Source organism: Zeus faber, assembly GCF_960531495.2.
Source record: "Zeus faber genome assembly, chromosome: 15".
NCBI classification, from domain to species: domain Eukaryota; kingdom Metazoa; phylum Chordata; class Actinopteri; order Zeiformes; family Zeidae; genus Zeus; species Zeus faber.
The window spans coordinates 23,732,416-23,749,551 of record NC_137194.1 but is presented as its reverse complement, the minus strand read 5'-3'; the positions used below and the strand labels follow the sequence as shown (position 1 = coordinate 23,749,551).

At 47.0% G+C, this 17,136-nt stretch overlaps 1 protein-coding gene and 1 pseudogene across 2 annotated transcripts; both read left to right on the top strand.

The window, feature by feature from the left end:
* The first annotated feature begins 1,791 nt into the window (after window positions 1-1,791).
* Window positions 1,792-4,942, top strand: LOC307241273 (kelch repeat and BTB domain-containing protein 12-like; annotated as a pseudogene). Its single transcript has 7 exons — window positions 1,792-1,807; window positions 2,756-2,826; window positions 3,016-3,197; window positions 3,383-3,503; window positions 4,046-4,073; window positions 4,322-4,523; window positions 4,797-4,942. The product of its transcript is annotated as a kelch repeat and BTB domain-containing protein 12-like (transcript).
* A 766-nt stretch (window positions 4,943-5,708) lies between these two features.
* On the top strand, window positions 5,709-17,132 carry LOC307241718 (NUAK family SNF1-like kinase 1). The gene is made up of 7 exons (XM_080015927.1): window positions 5,709-6,151; window positions 10,321-10,441; window positions 10,853-11,004; window positions 13,261-13,326; window positions 15,388-15,507; window positions 15,709-15,841; window positions 15,955-17,132. Exons 1-7 carry the CDS (start codon window positions 5,879-5,881, stop codon window positions 17,115-17,117), a joined length of 2,028 nt encoding a protein of 675 aa, XP_079872053.1. The 5' UTR covers window positions 5,709-5,878; the 3' UTR covers window positions 17,118-17,132.
* Window positions 17,133-17,136: the final 4 nt, after the last annotated feature.

The following is a 17,136-nucleotide window of genomic DNA, read 5'->3' as shown; positions in this document are numbered from 1 at the left end:
TTTGCATTTTTTTGTAAATAAACACATTCTGTTCTTATCTAACCCGGTGCCGTGTCCCTCCTTATTTTGCAGCATTCGAGCCAGTGGTAAAATACAGACTGTAGGAGCTGATGATTCAAAGAGATTCAAAATATGTATTTGTCACATACATATTGCACTGTACATCCAACATGTGATGAACTGCTTTTTTGGCAAACTGCAGAGACTGTGCTGGGCATAGTACAAATAGGAGGCTGTGGGAGTTCCTGCCTACAGGTAAGGGTTTCGGGAGGGAGACAGAGTCTTTCTGGCCGTGGTGGGCCAACATGGCAAGAGTTCTTATTGTCCTTTTAAACAATACGGTACGCTGGCCACAAGTGTATATGACAAAGCAATGATTATTATAATATTGAGGTGGAAAATAATCATCTCGGGCACAGGAGGAATGAAACAGAAAACAGAAACAGAAACTTTCTTTATTTTTCACACAACACACCACACTACAACACATGCTTGCACACACACACACACACATGCACATGCTTTAATGGTGGCCGGTGAAATGGTTCCTCTGCCTTTAACCCATCCTGGCTTGTCCTTCCTCTAGGGGCACAGCCAGGAGCAGTGGGCAGCATACGTGGACGCACATGGGGACCTGGTGATAAGTGTCCATCGCTGGTCAGACGATGATGTGGCGTTCCGCTGCTGGGCTGCTCACGAGCCTGTGCGCCGATCCCCTCTGTAAGACAGACAAACATTAAGAAAACCCCCTGCCTCGATCCGAGGCAGCTTGGTGGCCGCGGGAAAGGGAACCGTTTTGTTGTCCGCAGCTGGTGCTTGACCACGCCCCTTTGTCCGCCACAGAGGTGTTCAATAGGACTCAGCTCGGCTTGTTATTTGACTCAATAGGAAGTTTCTCAGGACCTCAGAAATGTTTTTGTGACTAACACGACTAACACTGGACCCTGTGCATTGCTGCCTGAAACTGTATTTGGGGGTCCAGTCCACAGGGCTATTATTATTATTGTTTTTGTAGTTGTTGTTGTTGTTATGATTATTATATATATATATATATATACAGTATATATATATATATTTATATGTATTATTATTATTATTATTATTATTTCATTTGTTATATTGACCATAGTGGTAATATTATTACAATTTCTATCATTATCGTCTGGTTATTTTATATGTTAACATATAGAGAAAACACCAAAATGACAAAGATAATTCAAGTGGAGGAAATGGAAAGTTTTCATCCATGGTGGATGAAGTGCTATATGGGCTTTGTTAACAATAAATCAACTTCAAGAGGGGAGTGTTTGATTACCAGCTAAGGGCTATATTTTACTATGTGGTTAATACGGAAAAGTAACATTATATTCTTAAAGTTCCCCGGGCGCGCCCACTGCTCCTGGCTGTGCCCCCGGAGGAAGGACAAGCCAGGATGGGTCAAAAGCAGAGGAGCCATTTCACCGGCCACCATCAAGCATGTGCATGTGTGTGTGTGTGCAAGCATGTGTTGTGGAGTGTCGTGTGACAATTAAAGACTGTTTCTTTCTTCTAGAGGAGAGGAGAGGAGATCAGCACTTCATTTTCTTTACATTTGTTCATTTAAAGCTTAACCAGATATTACAGATTAACACCAAACCTTTGTGCTCTGAGGAAACCACAAGGCTCTGGACAACACGTGACTGTTCACAGTATTATGTAATATTTCAACCTGTTCAAAGGCTACGGGAAATCTTTAATTTTAATACAGTGCAGCAGAACCACTGAGAGACGAAATGCAATGTTTCTCTCGAGATGAAAGGGTTTGAGGGTAGATTAGAAACTTTATTCATTTTAAATAGGCCTAGAACATTATCTAATTAGAAATTCATATTGAAAAGGATACAAAACGCTTGCCATAAACAAATGAATTAATTAAAAATAAACATTTGAAATAAAAATTCAATTAAAGATTCAAATGTAATTAATTGTGTGTGTGTGTGTGTGTGTGTGTGTGTGTGTGTGTGTGTGTGTGTGTGTGTGTGTGTGTGTGTGTGTGTGTGTGTGTGTGTGTGTGTGTGTGTGTGTGTGTGTGTGTGTGTGTGTGTGTGTGAATGAGTGGCTATTTAAAACCCAATGAGCATGTGTCTGCTGAGCATGGGGGGGGGAGAGTTATTTGCAGGGAGGTTTGAAAAGCAGAAATACATAATTTAATGATTCCTCAACGTTGGTCAAACTGAGAACTTTGGACGTCCTTTGAAGTTGGTATGGAGCTGTTCATGCTGCATGTCCGTGTGCCTTGTTGGACGCACACAAAAGGATCGATAATAAGGAGCACAAACTGGTGGGACTGGTTAGACACCGACGCATGCTGGTGGATTTTTTGGGTTGTGTGGTTATTGTGGGAATTGCAAAAGCAACAAACAGAACAGTTGCATCCCGTGGCCTGAAGGAGTGCACCACGCCAAGTTATGGTGGTTATGGTTAGGCCACCTCGGCCTTCCATGCTCTGTTTCATGTCAGGTTGTCACGTACTGCCTGTTCATACCAACTGAAAGTGCCAAAACATCTGCGTTATAAAGGTCGTCTTAATAAAGTTCTGTTTTAAGAATGCCCCAGTGTGTCACATAGAATTTCCATTTAGTTGATTTTCTGTTGTTTACGCTTTGACAAAAACTGTACGGCAATAAACAGCAACACTAAATCATTGATTGAAAATACCCCTGTATTTATTTATAAGCGGCAAACAATATCCCCTAGGTCCTTATTTCTCGTGTAGTACTTTTGGCAGAAGGAATTCCTTTTCCTTGCCATAGAGTGGTGCTGTCTGTATTCAGCCTCTACTTTCAGGTAGAGTAATCCCAGTTTACCACAGTCGTTTACAAGCAACGGCAATTTCCTGTCCGTTTGCTTCACCCCAAAGAGGAATTCATTCTCAATAGAATATTCATCATACAAGGTGGTGGAAAATGTGGCGAGCTCCTTACTGTAAAGCTAAAGTGATACAAGGAAGATGGTGTTTTATTACCCCCACCCCAGGCAATGTTTACATGTGGTCTGAGAGAGACCAGGGGAGGAGGCTTACCTCTCAGAGACACGTCCGCCCAGAACTTTGAGCTGCTCCTCAGCTCGATATATCAAGCTGAGCTGCCCCTCTCCAACGACAACATCCAAGCAATGGCTGCCGCAGCCTTTCTGCTCCACGTAGACAGGGCTTTCAGGTGGGCAAAGATCCAGAGAGGCAGCATGGTCGTCATTATGCCAACAACATACCAACAATGATTATGCCTCCCACATACAGTACAGCTCTTATATCTATTCAGTCACCTAAGTGCTAAACCTTTTGTAAATCCTTAATAAAAAATTAAAGCACCAATTTTTTTCATAAAATGGAATTGTGTCAAAGTCACGTGGAAGCCAGCATCAACCCTTCTAACTGTGTAGGCCTGTGCCATTGGGGCAAAGCCCTGGGAGCCAGCAACCTGGCACAGTGTGCCCTCCGATACCTCTGCCAAAACTTTGCCCAAGTTGGATCTTTATGAATTATCATGCATGTCAATGTCAGAGACACTAGAGGTCTTCTTAATGGCCCGCCATAAAGAGAAAACTCTTGAGCCTACTGTAACTGTTGTAAATAACTTGTTGTAAATAAATTAAGTTGGCTTTAAGTACCGACTTTCAGGAAGGGCCCAAGGCAACTTAGCACAAATAACTTTATCTTGGTTAATTCTAAAACAAGTGCCTTTCTCCCTATGATGACAGCTAGGAGGGACCCAAATGCACGACACAGAGACAGTAAGCAGACCGGGGTAAACAAAGGAGGTTTATTTGGAGGCACAGCGGAGATGACAGGAGGGGTCCGGTCGGGATGGGACGGGGCCGAGACGGCGGGGCTACCGGGCCAGGTGGAGCAGGATAGGACAGGAACGGTGACGACTGTGAAGGAGGGATCCAGGAGAGACGGAGAGACAGAGAACCGGGCTGGATGGAGCAGGATGGACAGACTTGAACGAGGAGAGGTGACAGGCAGGTAGACACTTGGATACACAGACTAGGATCTAAGGACTAGGAAGGAGCCAGGAGAGCTACGAACTCAGGTAAGTTAATCTGGCGATGAAAGACTGGGGAGCCACACAGGTTTGTGTGTGTTTGTGCACACGTCACCGTTCATTTGCTTTGTGTGTGGTTTGGCGTGCCCAAGTACAGGCACAGAGATCTACACACTAGGACAGAGAAGACGGTTTCATTATGTCATTATTTTGGATAAACGGGAATAGAACTGGAGGAAACGTGTGTGTGTGTGTGTGTGTGTGTGTGTGTGTGTGTGTGTGTGTGTGTGCTCCAGGTGGCATAGGATGAGATGGGGAGGATCACAGTCAGCTCCGTTGCTGCCTGAGCTCAGTGGAAATCCACAACCCAGAGACAGACACCCGGAGGGCAGGACCCACCCTGCCCATGTCCCTGCTCTCCGTCCGTACCAACTCCTTTGACGTAGGAGTGGTGGAGGGCAAGTTGTACCTCTGTGGATACTATGAAGGGGTAGGTCAGTGCATTCCCTATCAATGTGCTGTCTGCAGTTTATTTTGTGTGATCTGCGACACTGTGTCACTCTGCGACTAAGTCAATCCGGCCGATGAAGTGGCCAGCGCATTCCAGTTAAGCCCAATAATGCTGGCTAAAGTGCATCCTGTTGCAGAAACACAATGCAGTTATATTGAGACGTGGCCTGAGTCAGTGAATGCCAGCAAACAGATCATTCTGTATCGGGAAATTAGAATTAGACGACAGAATAATGGAATACTTCCTTTCCACGACAACACGACTGAGATAATCACAAAGGAAATTCTGGAGCTGGACCCAGCAGACAATGTGTGGACAGTGGCGGAGAGACGGGCTGCCGTGCATGATTGCTATGATGCCTGTCTGGTAGACCAACCTCAACCCTCGGGACCAGTTCACTCCCTGAGTCAATGGGAACAGAGGACAGGCAATGCGTGGGAACCCCAAGTTCACCCTCCAAACCTCACAAAGCTTCACTATTTTACACATTTCGCTCCAATCTGTCTACCCTTGTCCATGTGAAAGGGCAACTAGTAATTTTGTACTTCATTTCTGCACACAACCAAACAACCAGTTTTGATTCATTTTCTTTGGGTAGTTGTTGTATGTATGGCCTACAACAAATCATATAAAAGTGTATACAGTATACAACTCCATGATCATGAAGTTGCCTATGAATACACCGACATCTTGTAATGTTTTATTTTTATTTTTTTTTTATGTGGTGTACTTGAATTCAATCTGCAATCTTTCCTCCATTCAGCAGCATTTCCAATGTCTCATACCTTCTCAGACAGCAAAGCCAGTCTTATCGCCCACCTCCCCCCAAGGAGAGCTTATATCTTACCCAGCATTTATTTTCATTTGACTGAAGTGGAGAGGATGAGTAGGAGTGTCTGACTCGCACAGGATTCCACACATTCTTTTCGTCCGATGCCCTGTTGTGCAGCTGGACAAATCTTCAACAGACTGGAAAGCCTAAAAATGCCCCGAAATGAGTCTGCTTGTTGCCATGACAGCTGGCTCCGCCCACCTCCTCGGGGCCATGTGGTTTTGGTTGCTCCTGTTGCACTGTTTTGGAGGAGAGAGAGAGAGAGAGAGAGAGAGAGGGAGAGAGAAAGAGGGAGAGGGAGAGGGGATCAGTCTGGAGCTGCACCACCGGGGCTGGATGCGCAGAATACCCCCGATCTCCGGGCAGGTGACACATGCCTCTTAAAGATATAGCATTACATACATTACATACAGCATTAGATACAGCGACACATTGAAGTTGTTATGGGCAACCGGTCCGGAACAGGGACGCACGTCTGGATGTAGTGCCCGAGCGCCGTTTCCGGAGAAGATGGGCAGGAGGGAAGCGCACGGCAGGAACACCATGAGCTCCGCCGACCGACCCGAGGTCCAATGTGCGCGGAAGAAGATCGAGTCCGCCGGCGGGGTCTCCCCGGGATCCCTGGGACAGGACAGCGGCGCGATGCGACCGAACACGCCGGCGGAAGTGAAAAAGCATCAGCACAAACACAACCTGAAGCATCGCTACGAGGTGATGGAGACGCTTGGCAAGGGCACCTACGGCAAAGTGAAGAAGGCTGTGGAGAGAGCGAGCCAAAGCACAGTAAGACCGAGCTGCTGTTTGTAAAAGGTTCTTTAGAGTGGGTCCGGCTGTCCAAAACAAGGACCAGTGGAGGGTTTGGAGGCCACTTTTTTAATGGAAGGGTTTCCAGAAGCTTTGGATTTTATTTGATCCAGTTTCTTTAAGGGATATACAAACAGTGAATCATAAATCTGTGTGGGTTGTTGGTTCTCAAATACTAAGAGAGACCGGACCACATTGTTGGGTATGCCTGTAGCTGTGTTTTATTGTGTGACAAATAAAGAATCTTCTTGCCATTCACATTTAGTACTATATTGTACAACTGTGTGGTGTACTGTCACTGTGCACATTGCAAAGCCTGCGTGAGTGTGTGTCCATGCATGTGTGGGTTTTCTTATACTGTACGTGTGCGTGAGCCACATTGGGCACTGTGGCCCTTGCACCCAGCCCTGGCTTCCTGTGTTGCCAGGGCTCAGATACCTTTGGTCTGAGTCACTACCCACTTGAACAATGAGAGCAGCGGGGGGTCTCCTCCAGTAGATGTCAAATCCCTTTTAACAGCTACTCAGTGACGCGTCGATGCCGGAATATGCCCCCCCCCCAACACACACACACACGCACGCATGCACGCACACATGCATGCACATAGACACTCACGCACACAGACACAATGTCATCTAAACAAATCGAGTCATGGACATCTAGGTTAAACAAACAGACTCATTGACTGATTATTTTTGGTGGGTTTATCTCCACATTTGGGACTAATCCCTCACTCTGCTGTGATGTGACCACAACGGCACCAAATGCCTTTCTGTTGTTTTTTAGTAAACAAACATGCCCTAATGAGGATAATCTGGCCACAATCAGATTGGAGACTCGGGACTAGTGTGGCTCCTCTGACTACGTACTTCTTAACCCCAGAGGTCTGCATTCCAGGACATGGAGGGTGAGCGTTGGCAGCCTGGATATGTGTCCAGGGAGGACGAGATAGAGGGAGAAGATCAGCGGGAGATAGAAATAAATAACAATGAATGGGTCTCTTGTTTATTCAAGAGCACTGCGAGACAATACAGAGGGAATGGGGGGAGGGGGGAGATGGGCCTGGGGTGGATGGAGCAGGAGGCTGGGTGAGGGAAAAAAGGTGAATTCCTTAAGCAAGTAGCCCGTGCATACCAAGGATTCTTTGAAACAAAACGGACATTATTTTTGGAAACAAGACCAAGGGGCTGTGTGTGCGTGAGTGTATATGCCTGTGAAAGGGAGGGGGTGGGGGGCATAGAGAGAGCTGGTGCTGGAAGGAAGAGGGGAAAAAAAAACACAGAGTGTTGGTGCCCAGTCAGCCCTGCCACAGTAGTCCAGCAAAGCCAAACAAGGCCTATAACAAAATGTATGATAAATCAATAGGTAAATAAATAAATACATAATTTCAATTAGATTGCTGTTGTTGGGTAATGGTACTGTGTGTTAGTTTTGGTATTTCCTCTGTAACCATCACCAATCGGTACTGGTGCCTTTTCCTATTACATGTTTACTCCATTTAGCAATGCAAAGGCACATTTTGGCCTGTGTGTGTGTGTGTGTGTGTGTGTGTGTGTGTGTGTGTGTGTGTGTGTGTGTGCGTGTGTGTGTGTTTGTGTATGTGTGTGTGTGTTGGGCAGTTTGTGTGTTTGTTAGTAAGTTTAGTGTGAAATTGTGTGAGATTGTGCATAGAAGCCAGAGGCCATGGCTCTATTTGGCAAAGTACCGGTGTAATCCTGCTGTTAAATCAGCCAAAGATGCATAAAGGGTCTTTAGTGATGGTCACTCTTGGCATGGGTGTGTGTGTGTGTGTGTGTGTGTGTGTGTGTGTGTGTGTGTGTGTGTGGGGTGGGGGGGATAATGGGGCAGGAACTATCTAAGAGGCTGGTCCTCTACTTGTGTGTGTGTGTGTGTGTGTGTGTGTGTGTGTGTGTGTGTGTGTGTGTGTGTGTGTGTGTGTGTGTGTGTGCGCACATGCACAAACACAGTGGGAATTGGAGGCATGCATGTACACACAAATCACCTCGCCACAATAATAATAGCGCTGTCTCAGGATGTGTTGCTTGCTGATAGTGTGTGCAGCGCTCTCCCTGCACAGCGCAGTGGAGGCACAGTGTTTTAAAAATGGAACCAGGCCCTCAGAGCCTCTCTAAAACATTTATCAGATGCCGTTTCTCTCAGCAGACTGGCAAAGCAACGCGTATCAGTGAGAGCAATGCCACTTCCTTCTTACCGTCTCACACAGAGAGTGACTTGTTTTTTTCTGCGTTGGCCATATTACTTTTTGGCCTTTTGAGCCTAATCTGACACACACACACGGCACATTGTTTGGGTGAACAAGGAAACATTGAGAGTGTGAAGGATACATTAGAGGTCGATCTCAGAGCATCATGCACGCTTGCACGCACACACACACACACACACACACACACACACACACACACACGCACACAAAACATGCCAGACACAAAGCAATGACACACATACTAGACATCTGTAACGTGCAAGAGTGACATCACAAACACGCAAGTGACCCTTTCCGTGAGAAAATGCTTGTCTAATCAGATCTTAATGCCAGTGACAGAGGGTATGGCAGGGCTTAAAATAAAACTTAAATAATGTACTTTTATCATGACACATTTTACTTCTCCTCACTGCGGCAGACAAAATATTGAATGCATCAAGCATTTAATATTTAGTTTGAGAAAAATGTAATGGTTAGGGTTCCTCATTTACTTCCTGTGTGTGTGTGTGTGTTCAAGTTCAAGTTCAAGTTCAAGAGATTATTTGTCACATACATATACATACGGTCATACATATATGCAGTGAAATGTCATGACACCTGGTGATTACGCACAATAAGCTCTATAAGCTCTAAAAATACTAAAACATACCAAAATGTGCGTAATCGACACAAGGTGCGTGTGTGTGTGTGTGTGTGTGTGTGTGTGTGTGTGTGTGTGTGTGTGTGTGTGTGTGTGTGTGTGTGTGTGTGTGTGTGCGTGTACGTGCGCATTACATAACTATTGTGGTTTGGAGGGAGCGTGTGAATCACGTCGTCTGATGTTGTCTACATCTTTCCAGCAGCTGAGAATGTTGTCGTTGTTTGACCCGGTAGAAAGGCTTCCTGGGCCTTGGAGACACTCTGCGGCTCGGAGTGACCCAGGGGCTTAAATGGATTTTATGCTATGGTGTCAACCTCACTAGGCCATTTGTCTCTGTGGACAAAAAGTATGTTTTATGTCATAAGTCTCCAGTCAACTGTATGACTGACATAGTGACTGGTACAGTATATTCACGATATGACATGTATACGTGAAGATACTCAAATGTGTGCAATACAACCTCTGGAATTCTCGTCTCGTGTCAGTGTGACGTGGGGTTTTCGAACCATCCCAACATATGTTAATGCCTTTCATTGACATATGTTGACAGGGGTTAGGGTTAGCTGTTCCCGACCCTCACAGACACACTGTGTGTGTCTGTTTATCTGCCCTATATGGTGATGTCTGGGAAGATGTTACCCTATCCTACAGCATTTTGGGGGGGCTTATGTTGGTGTATATTGTTTTGTTGGAGGGAGAGAGAGGGTGGGTGGTTTGGGTGGGGTGGGGTGGGGGGGTCTTCCACTGGGATACAGTGAGTGAGATTAGGTCCGCGGAGTGTGAACAGTGCAGCTGTCAACCTTCTGCCTCAGAGTCTGCTCAGATCCCAGAGACTCTCATCATCAGCCCCGAAAATCCACATAATCACCTCTAATACCCAGGGAATCAATGTCCTTGTGTGTGTGTGTGTGTGTGTGTGTGTGTGTGTGTGTGTGTGTGTGTGTGTGTGGCGGGGCGGAGGGGATACAAACATCCCTTGAGATATAAATCTCACTTGATGTTTGTCTCTTTTTTTATATACTTCTTTATCCTCCTTTGAATTAAGCGTTGGAGGTTAATGCGTTGGGAATCCTTTTTGCTGGCACCCATGCCCCTCCGAAAATAGGCCAGGGGGAGCAAGAGCTATTCCATTGGACTTCATCCGTCCATCCAATTTATTTATCTGCCTTTTTCCGGACCTGTAATAATTTAGCTTGTTGACTGCTCTGCTTTTTGGGCGTGAGCGATGAAGCGCCCGACGACGTTGCGCCTGGTAAACTATGTGTGTCGCGGTGTTTCTCTTAGGTGGCGATCAAGTCGATCCGCAAGGAGCGCATCATCGAGGACCTGGACCGAGTTCACATCCAGAGAGAGATCGAGATCACCTCCTTGCTCAGACACCCCAACATAATACGCTTTCATGAAGGTGAGCTTGGCACGCACACACACACACACACACACACACACACACACACACACACGCAATGTTATATGTTTCTGTGGCCCCAAGCCCCAAGCACCGCCTTCCTGACAGATCCAAGCTATTCCCATCTGGGAGGTGCTGTTCTATCCTTCTGGGTACATTTCCAAAGAAACCATTCATCTCCTTGGCAGTTAATATTACGAACAGAAAAAAAGAGGCCACACTGACTGCACATTATTTTTGATTTCTAAGTTTTTGCCGTTATTTTAGGTTTACCTTGTTCTTGCTGCCAAGAGGCATCAGAGAAATGTCCTTTATTCGTAATTGTGAAGTCTTCTCATGCTGATTTTCCAGTACGTCTCAAAACTGGGCTCAATGCACTCAGTTCTAACTGGTCGCCCACTTCCCTGCCAGTGTTCGAGAGTCGGGACAAGATTGTGATCGTGATGGAGTACGCCAGCCGGGGAGAGCTGTACGACTACGTCCACGAGAGGAGACGTCTGTCCGAAGCGGAGGCCAGAGACATCTTCAGGCAAATCACCTCCGCGGTCCACTACTGCCATAAGGTGCGTGGGCGCACACACACACACACACGCACGCGTGCAGGCACACACACACACACACACACACGCATGCACACACACGCACACACACGCACAGGCACATACACACACATATGCACATGCGCAAACACACACACACGCAGGCACACACACGCACACACACACACACACACACAGACACACGCGCGCAGGCACACACACACACAGACAGACACTCACATACACACACGCGCAGGCATACACACACACACACATGCACGCGCGCAAACACACACGCGCAGGCACACACACACACACACACACATGCGCAGGCACACACACACTCAACTGTCATTACTCCTGCCAACAACATAACATGATTCAACTACAGTGATACAGCACATGTGGGCTTATAGTCAAAACTACATTTCCACACAGCTCATTGGAATTACAGATGAATACATTTGTGAAAACCCCAGGCAGTCACGGGCCGCAGTTTCTTTCCGCGTGCAACAGAATTTAACGGTGCAACAAGTAAATACAGCACTGCAAAATCTGCTAAGTCCTAATCCTAATGCCACAGGAAAACTTGACTCGAAACTTGGTTTTTAGATCTTGTAGGCCACAGAAATAACTAAGCCTTAAATATTCTCTTACGGTTACACTCACACACTGACACATATAACAGACAGCCTGTTCCAATCAGCCTCCTTCCAAATGCATGCCGGCAAAGGCACAAATTCTGCGTCTTTGTTTTCACCGCTTTGTTGATCAAACAATCTGAAATTGACGAGAAAAATAACAATTAGCAAATAAAAAGTACCCTGAACGCCAGCTTAAATAGATAGATATTAAACAAACACTGTAGCTTGAATGTTATTCTCCCTTGTAAGTCGCTTTGGATAAAAGCATCTGCTAAATGACTAAATGTAAATGTAAATGTAAATGTTCCCTATTGGCGTTATGTGGGAACAGGAGCTGGTGTCCATCTTCCGTAAAAGTCCTTCCATAAATCTCCCCACTCTGGAGGTATAATTTCCGGCAAATTGCCGGAATGGCTGTGAATTACAGTATGTGGGAATGGAAGCAGTAACATTTGCGTAAAGTAGGGGTGAAGCCAAATCCAAATAAAGCAGAAATAGTGGGTTTTTACGAATATTTATTACATACAAATATGAAAAAAATTTAATTGGGGGAAGAAAAAAAAAGTGAAACACGTCCAGTTTCTACGGAGACATGTTATATATTCTCAAATTTTATACTTTTTCTTCTCAAAAATGCCACCCCGATGCTAGACATGTGTTTTACAGTGAGGGGCGACCGTGTGGTGGCATTGGGCTCTAGGGAGCTGAGCAAGGAGCACGTGGACAGGGAGAGGTAGAACGGTTGGGGAACGGGTGGAGAACGGGTGGAGAACAGGTGGAGAACTTGTGTTCCCCAGAGGCAGAGAGTGTAGGACAGGATGAAAATGACCACACTGATTTAATAACTTTGGGGTTAGGGTTCTTGAATCTGGGAACGGGGGCTCTGTCCCCTCTCCGTCAGCGGAGGGAGGAGTCAGCGGGGCAGGGAGACGAGGAGCGGAGCGCCGGTCAAAAAGACGATTCTGTCGCTGAGTCTCGCGTGATATCAGATGCCGTTCGCTTCGAGCGTTGCGTAATGTACCCGGAACAGTCGCGGGTCTTTTTGGTAAAGGGGGTACTGCCTTTGCCGGATATTTCTTTATCTAGCGATGTTACGGATTCCACGTGGGAAAGGGGCCGGAGAAGTAGCCGGAGAAGTAACGACGGGCGGCGCGGCCTCCGATCCGAGCCTGAACGGAGAACACTTTTTTTAAGCGATTTCGTCTACAGACTCTGGCGAGGTCTGCGCTCTGGGGCCTGTTGTTGTTGGTGCCGAAGTACTTAACGGCGTACGAGGATCAAATCATATTATATCGGATGAATTAACTCAAACAAAGCACTTGCTCATGCATCATGGTGATTAAACAGTCTGAGGGCCTCTCTCTCTCTCTCTCTCTCTCTCTCTCTCTCTCTCTCTCCCAAGTCTCTGCCATATTCCACACACACAAGTTGGAATGTTAATTGTTAATTGTGACACAGACAGAATTTTTCAAAAATAACTCGGGCCATGCAAACAAGACCTCCTGTTATGCACGCGCACGCACTTCCCCTTCATCATCTCTTGTTGTAAAACTGGGTCGGGAAGGTACTGCTCCGGCTACGACACCGGTCCTCTTGCTGTGAAACTGAAACAACGCGCTCCGCTGTTGTCTTTCAGAATGGTGTCGTCCACCGGGACCTCAAGCTGGAGAACATCCTTTTAGATCAAGACCTGAATGTCAAGGTATCATTACTTACAAAATATACGCAATCATCGGCCTTTTTCCCAAGCTGGAGGAAGGATCATTTCATTAATGATTTTACAGCGACATGTATTGATATCAACTATTTGCAGAACAAAATGTAGGAAAGTGGAGGTTGGCATGAGAGTGAAAGCACAAACGTGTTGAATGTTGAAGTCAGTAATCTTCGGATGTCTACTAATAACCTAAATAGATTAGTTAGGATAAGAATCGTCGGTGTTGCTGAAATATTGAGTTTCAGGTGCTGTCTCCCGTTATTACCATTTGGGCCGAGGCTCCTAATGGTCGAGCTGCTCTTGCCAACTCTGAAATAAAAGGCAAACAAATTTCACATTCACAAGACGTATTGGAACGGACTCTGCCCACAATGATTTTTATTCGCTGCAAAGGCATGTGCATGGAAACATAGTGCCAGGTCCTATAACAGAATTTGGGGCCCATTCTTTCCCTTATTTGGACCTTCCTTTCCTTATATGGCCGCTGTACACAGCTCAGGGGAATGCACGGAATCCATGGGCACACGGTCCAATCGGAGGGTCTTGATATAAGTTACCGCGTCTGTCCGTCGTAAGAAAACATTACATGTGTACCTCTCAGCAGCTCCTTATCTCCTCACACCGGTCTTTCACACACGGCTCGCCGAGAAATGTCCCGAAACTTGACAGAGTGCGTGTATTTATGTCAGTTTGGAGTCACTTTGTCTTACATTCAGCACGGAAAACTCAGATTCAAACTCACCCAGAGCGAAATGATGACTGAATTGCAATCTTAAACTGTACCCGATTAAAGGTTATATCAGCTGGTGATTACATTGAATAAATGATAAAAGTAACTAAAGCTAGATTAAACCCAAATGATTGAATCAAATGATGGCACGGGCTGCTATCAACCAGGCTATTATGGGCGTTTTTCGTGGCTTGCGTGATTTTATCCCGGGAACTCAAAACGGTAAATGAAAGTCAGGAAAAGCGCTCCATTAATAAACTAATTTGAAAGGACGTTAAGACATTCCTTCGGCTTTGGCCACTCTTGGAGCAGTTCTGTTGTCCTGTTTCGCCAGGCCACTGTGTGTGTGGTCATGTTATAGGAGATGGTGGACGCAGGGGACTTTGACAATAGCCCCCCAGTAATTTCCAGGCACGTGTATGCGAATGCTAAGACAAGGAGTGTGTGTGTGTGTGTGTGTGTGTGTGTGTGCATGCGTGCGTGCGTATGTGTGTGTGTTTGTGTCCTTCACGGACATTCAGGGCTAAAGAATGAGGGCAGGAACCTCACACAGGCTTAGCTCTGCCCGGTTGACTAGCGACGGTGCCAGAGGAGAATTTACACAGCGGGGCGCTCAAGTATCCGTGCAATCGCACAATACCCAAACACGGCCCCCGCAGGATGTAAACTATGGAGCGGAGAGGGAAACCTGAGTGTGGGACGGCACGGCGCACCTTCTTCTCACCGTCGTAGTTGCTGTACTTTGATTTACCACCCGCCGTTGTTTATACACTCTCGTCCTCGAGCGCGGGGGGCCCGGGTGTCCCCCGCCGCTCCCCCTCTCTTCCGTGGAAGCAAAGCTGTCACATCTGGCGTTGTCAACAGCGCGGGGAACAGATAGCGTGTTGGCGTGCATGCTAATAAACACTTCACACGGGAGACAGGAGCCCCAGTCCCACCGCCGTGGCCCACACATACTTGAGCGCTTGTTCCGTTACGTGTTTGGAGCCTGCTGTTCTTGGCCCGACTCTCTTCCCTCACTCACACTTACCCCGGCCCGGGCGGTACGCGTCTATTTTTGGCCGAGTTAAAAGGAACAGACTCAGAGCAATGACGCTTTTTTTTTTTTTGCCGCAATAGTTTCAATATTATCAATGTGTTTCTGTACAACCTACATTTTTTTGTGAATGTTGTTCTCTAAATGTGTCTTTCATCAGCTGTACTGACTATTTATATCAATTGATATCACTATATGTATGTGTGTAGTATGTGTGCAAGTGTATGTGTAACTTATTACACATTTAGAAATGTTTTTTTCTCTCTTCTCCATTCCGCAGCTGGCTGACTTTGGGCTGTCAAACCATTTCAAGAAAAATAATTTCCTGCAGACCTTCTGCGGAAGTCCCCTGTACGCATCACCTGAGATAGTGAAGGGACGGCCCTACCAGGGCCCAGAGGTGGGTCAACACATTCACACAACACTAACATTCTCTTATTCTTACCCGGAAGATTAGAAATCTCTAAAAAACAATGTAGCATTCAAAAAAATATATGTACTGAAATGCTGTGTGACAATGACTACTGTACCATTGTGCTTACAAATATGTCCTGTGTAAACTGGCATGTCCATTAATGCTGTCTGTCTTAATGTTTGCTAGGTGGACTGCTGGGCGCTGGGAGTCTTGTTATATGCTCTGGTACATGGCAGCATGCCATTTGACGGGGCCAGTCATGCTATTCTCACAGAGCAGATAAGTCAGGGACGCTACCGCAAACCCAATCCCCCTTCAGGTACAACCCCTTTCGTTGTATAGATACCTTTATCATCCATCTGCTCCTTACATATTTGTTTTTTCAGCTGAAATGTGTGTTTAACATCCTACCTTTATTTCTATTCCCCTCAGATGCCTGTGCTCTTATCGACTGGCTGCTGGCCGTGCGTGTGGACGAGAGGGCCACGGTGGAGGATGTGGCCAACCACTGGTGGGTGAACTGGGGCTATGAGGAGAGTGTGTGCGACTGCCCCTCGCCTCCACATCAAGACTGCCCCTCGCCCCTGCTGGCCCGCTACATTGACTGGCAGAATCGGGTAGCCGCTGCCAACAGCATTGATCCAAAGTGCTCGTCCTCTGACCCCTCCTACCCGCCTCAACCCTCTCCTCACCCCTTCTACTTCAGCTTTCCCCTGAAGGGCGAGCGTGGGGGTGTGGGGAGGGTACGCGGAGGAACATCCAGTCTCAGGAAGTCGCGCAAGGAGAACGCCATTCCCCTGACAGCGCCAGAAGCATGCGTTGCCAGCTGTGCTGCGGCTCTGGTCACGGCCGCCGCCGCCGCCTCGGCCTCTTCCACTGTGGAGAGAAAAAAGCCCAAAGGAATTCTGAAACCCCAGAGGAGTTTAGACTCTGCCTTTCTCATCACTTCCAAAGAGAACGCTCCATCCCAGCTCTGTAATGCCGTGCCGCAGCCTTATGGAAAGCACAACCTAGCCCACATAAACACTGAGGTCCTGTCCATCAGCCTGTCATCGCCCTCTACGTTCAGTCAGCCCTCATTCAAGATGCCTAAGAAGGGAATTCTGAAAAATCTTTATGAAAGAGAGTCAGGTTATGCCTTGTCTCCGAAGCAACGGGACTCTGGTATGGATACAGAGTCTGTCAGTAGAGTGGGTGGTTTTCCTGGTGATCTGTGTTCGTCCGAGCCACACCAGTGCCCCCCTAGTGCCGATGATAGTCCCATCATGCGCACAGAGGCCGTAAGGAGAAGGAAAGGTATTCTCAAACGCAATGGTAAATTCTCCCGCAGTCTGGATTTGCCCGACGACTGCCACTCGACGGCGTCTTCCACCCCTGCGGTGTTCCCAGAGGCCCTGCAGCAGCTCCTCCAGGCCACAGGGGGCGTCAATAGCCCCGAGGGAAGCTTCAGTCGACCCCCGAGCTTGGTGAGCGAGGATAGCCTCTTATCTTCGGATTCATTTGACCTATTGGACCTCAGCGCCCAATCACACCGCAGGATCTTCTCCAGGAGAACGCGGCGGAGTGCCTACAGCTCTGAAGAGGACCTTGACTAGTGCTGGGACCGATAGACCT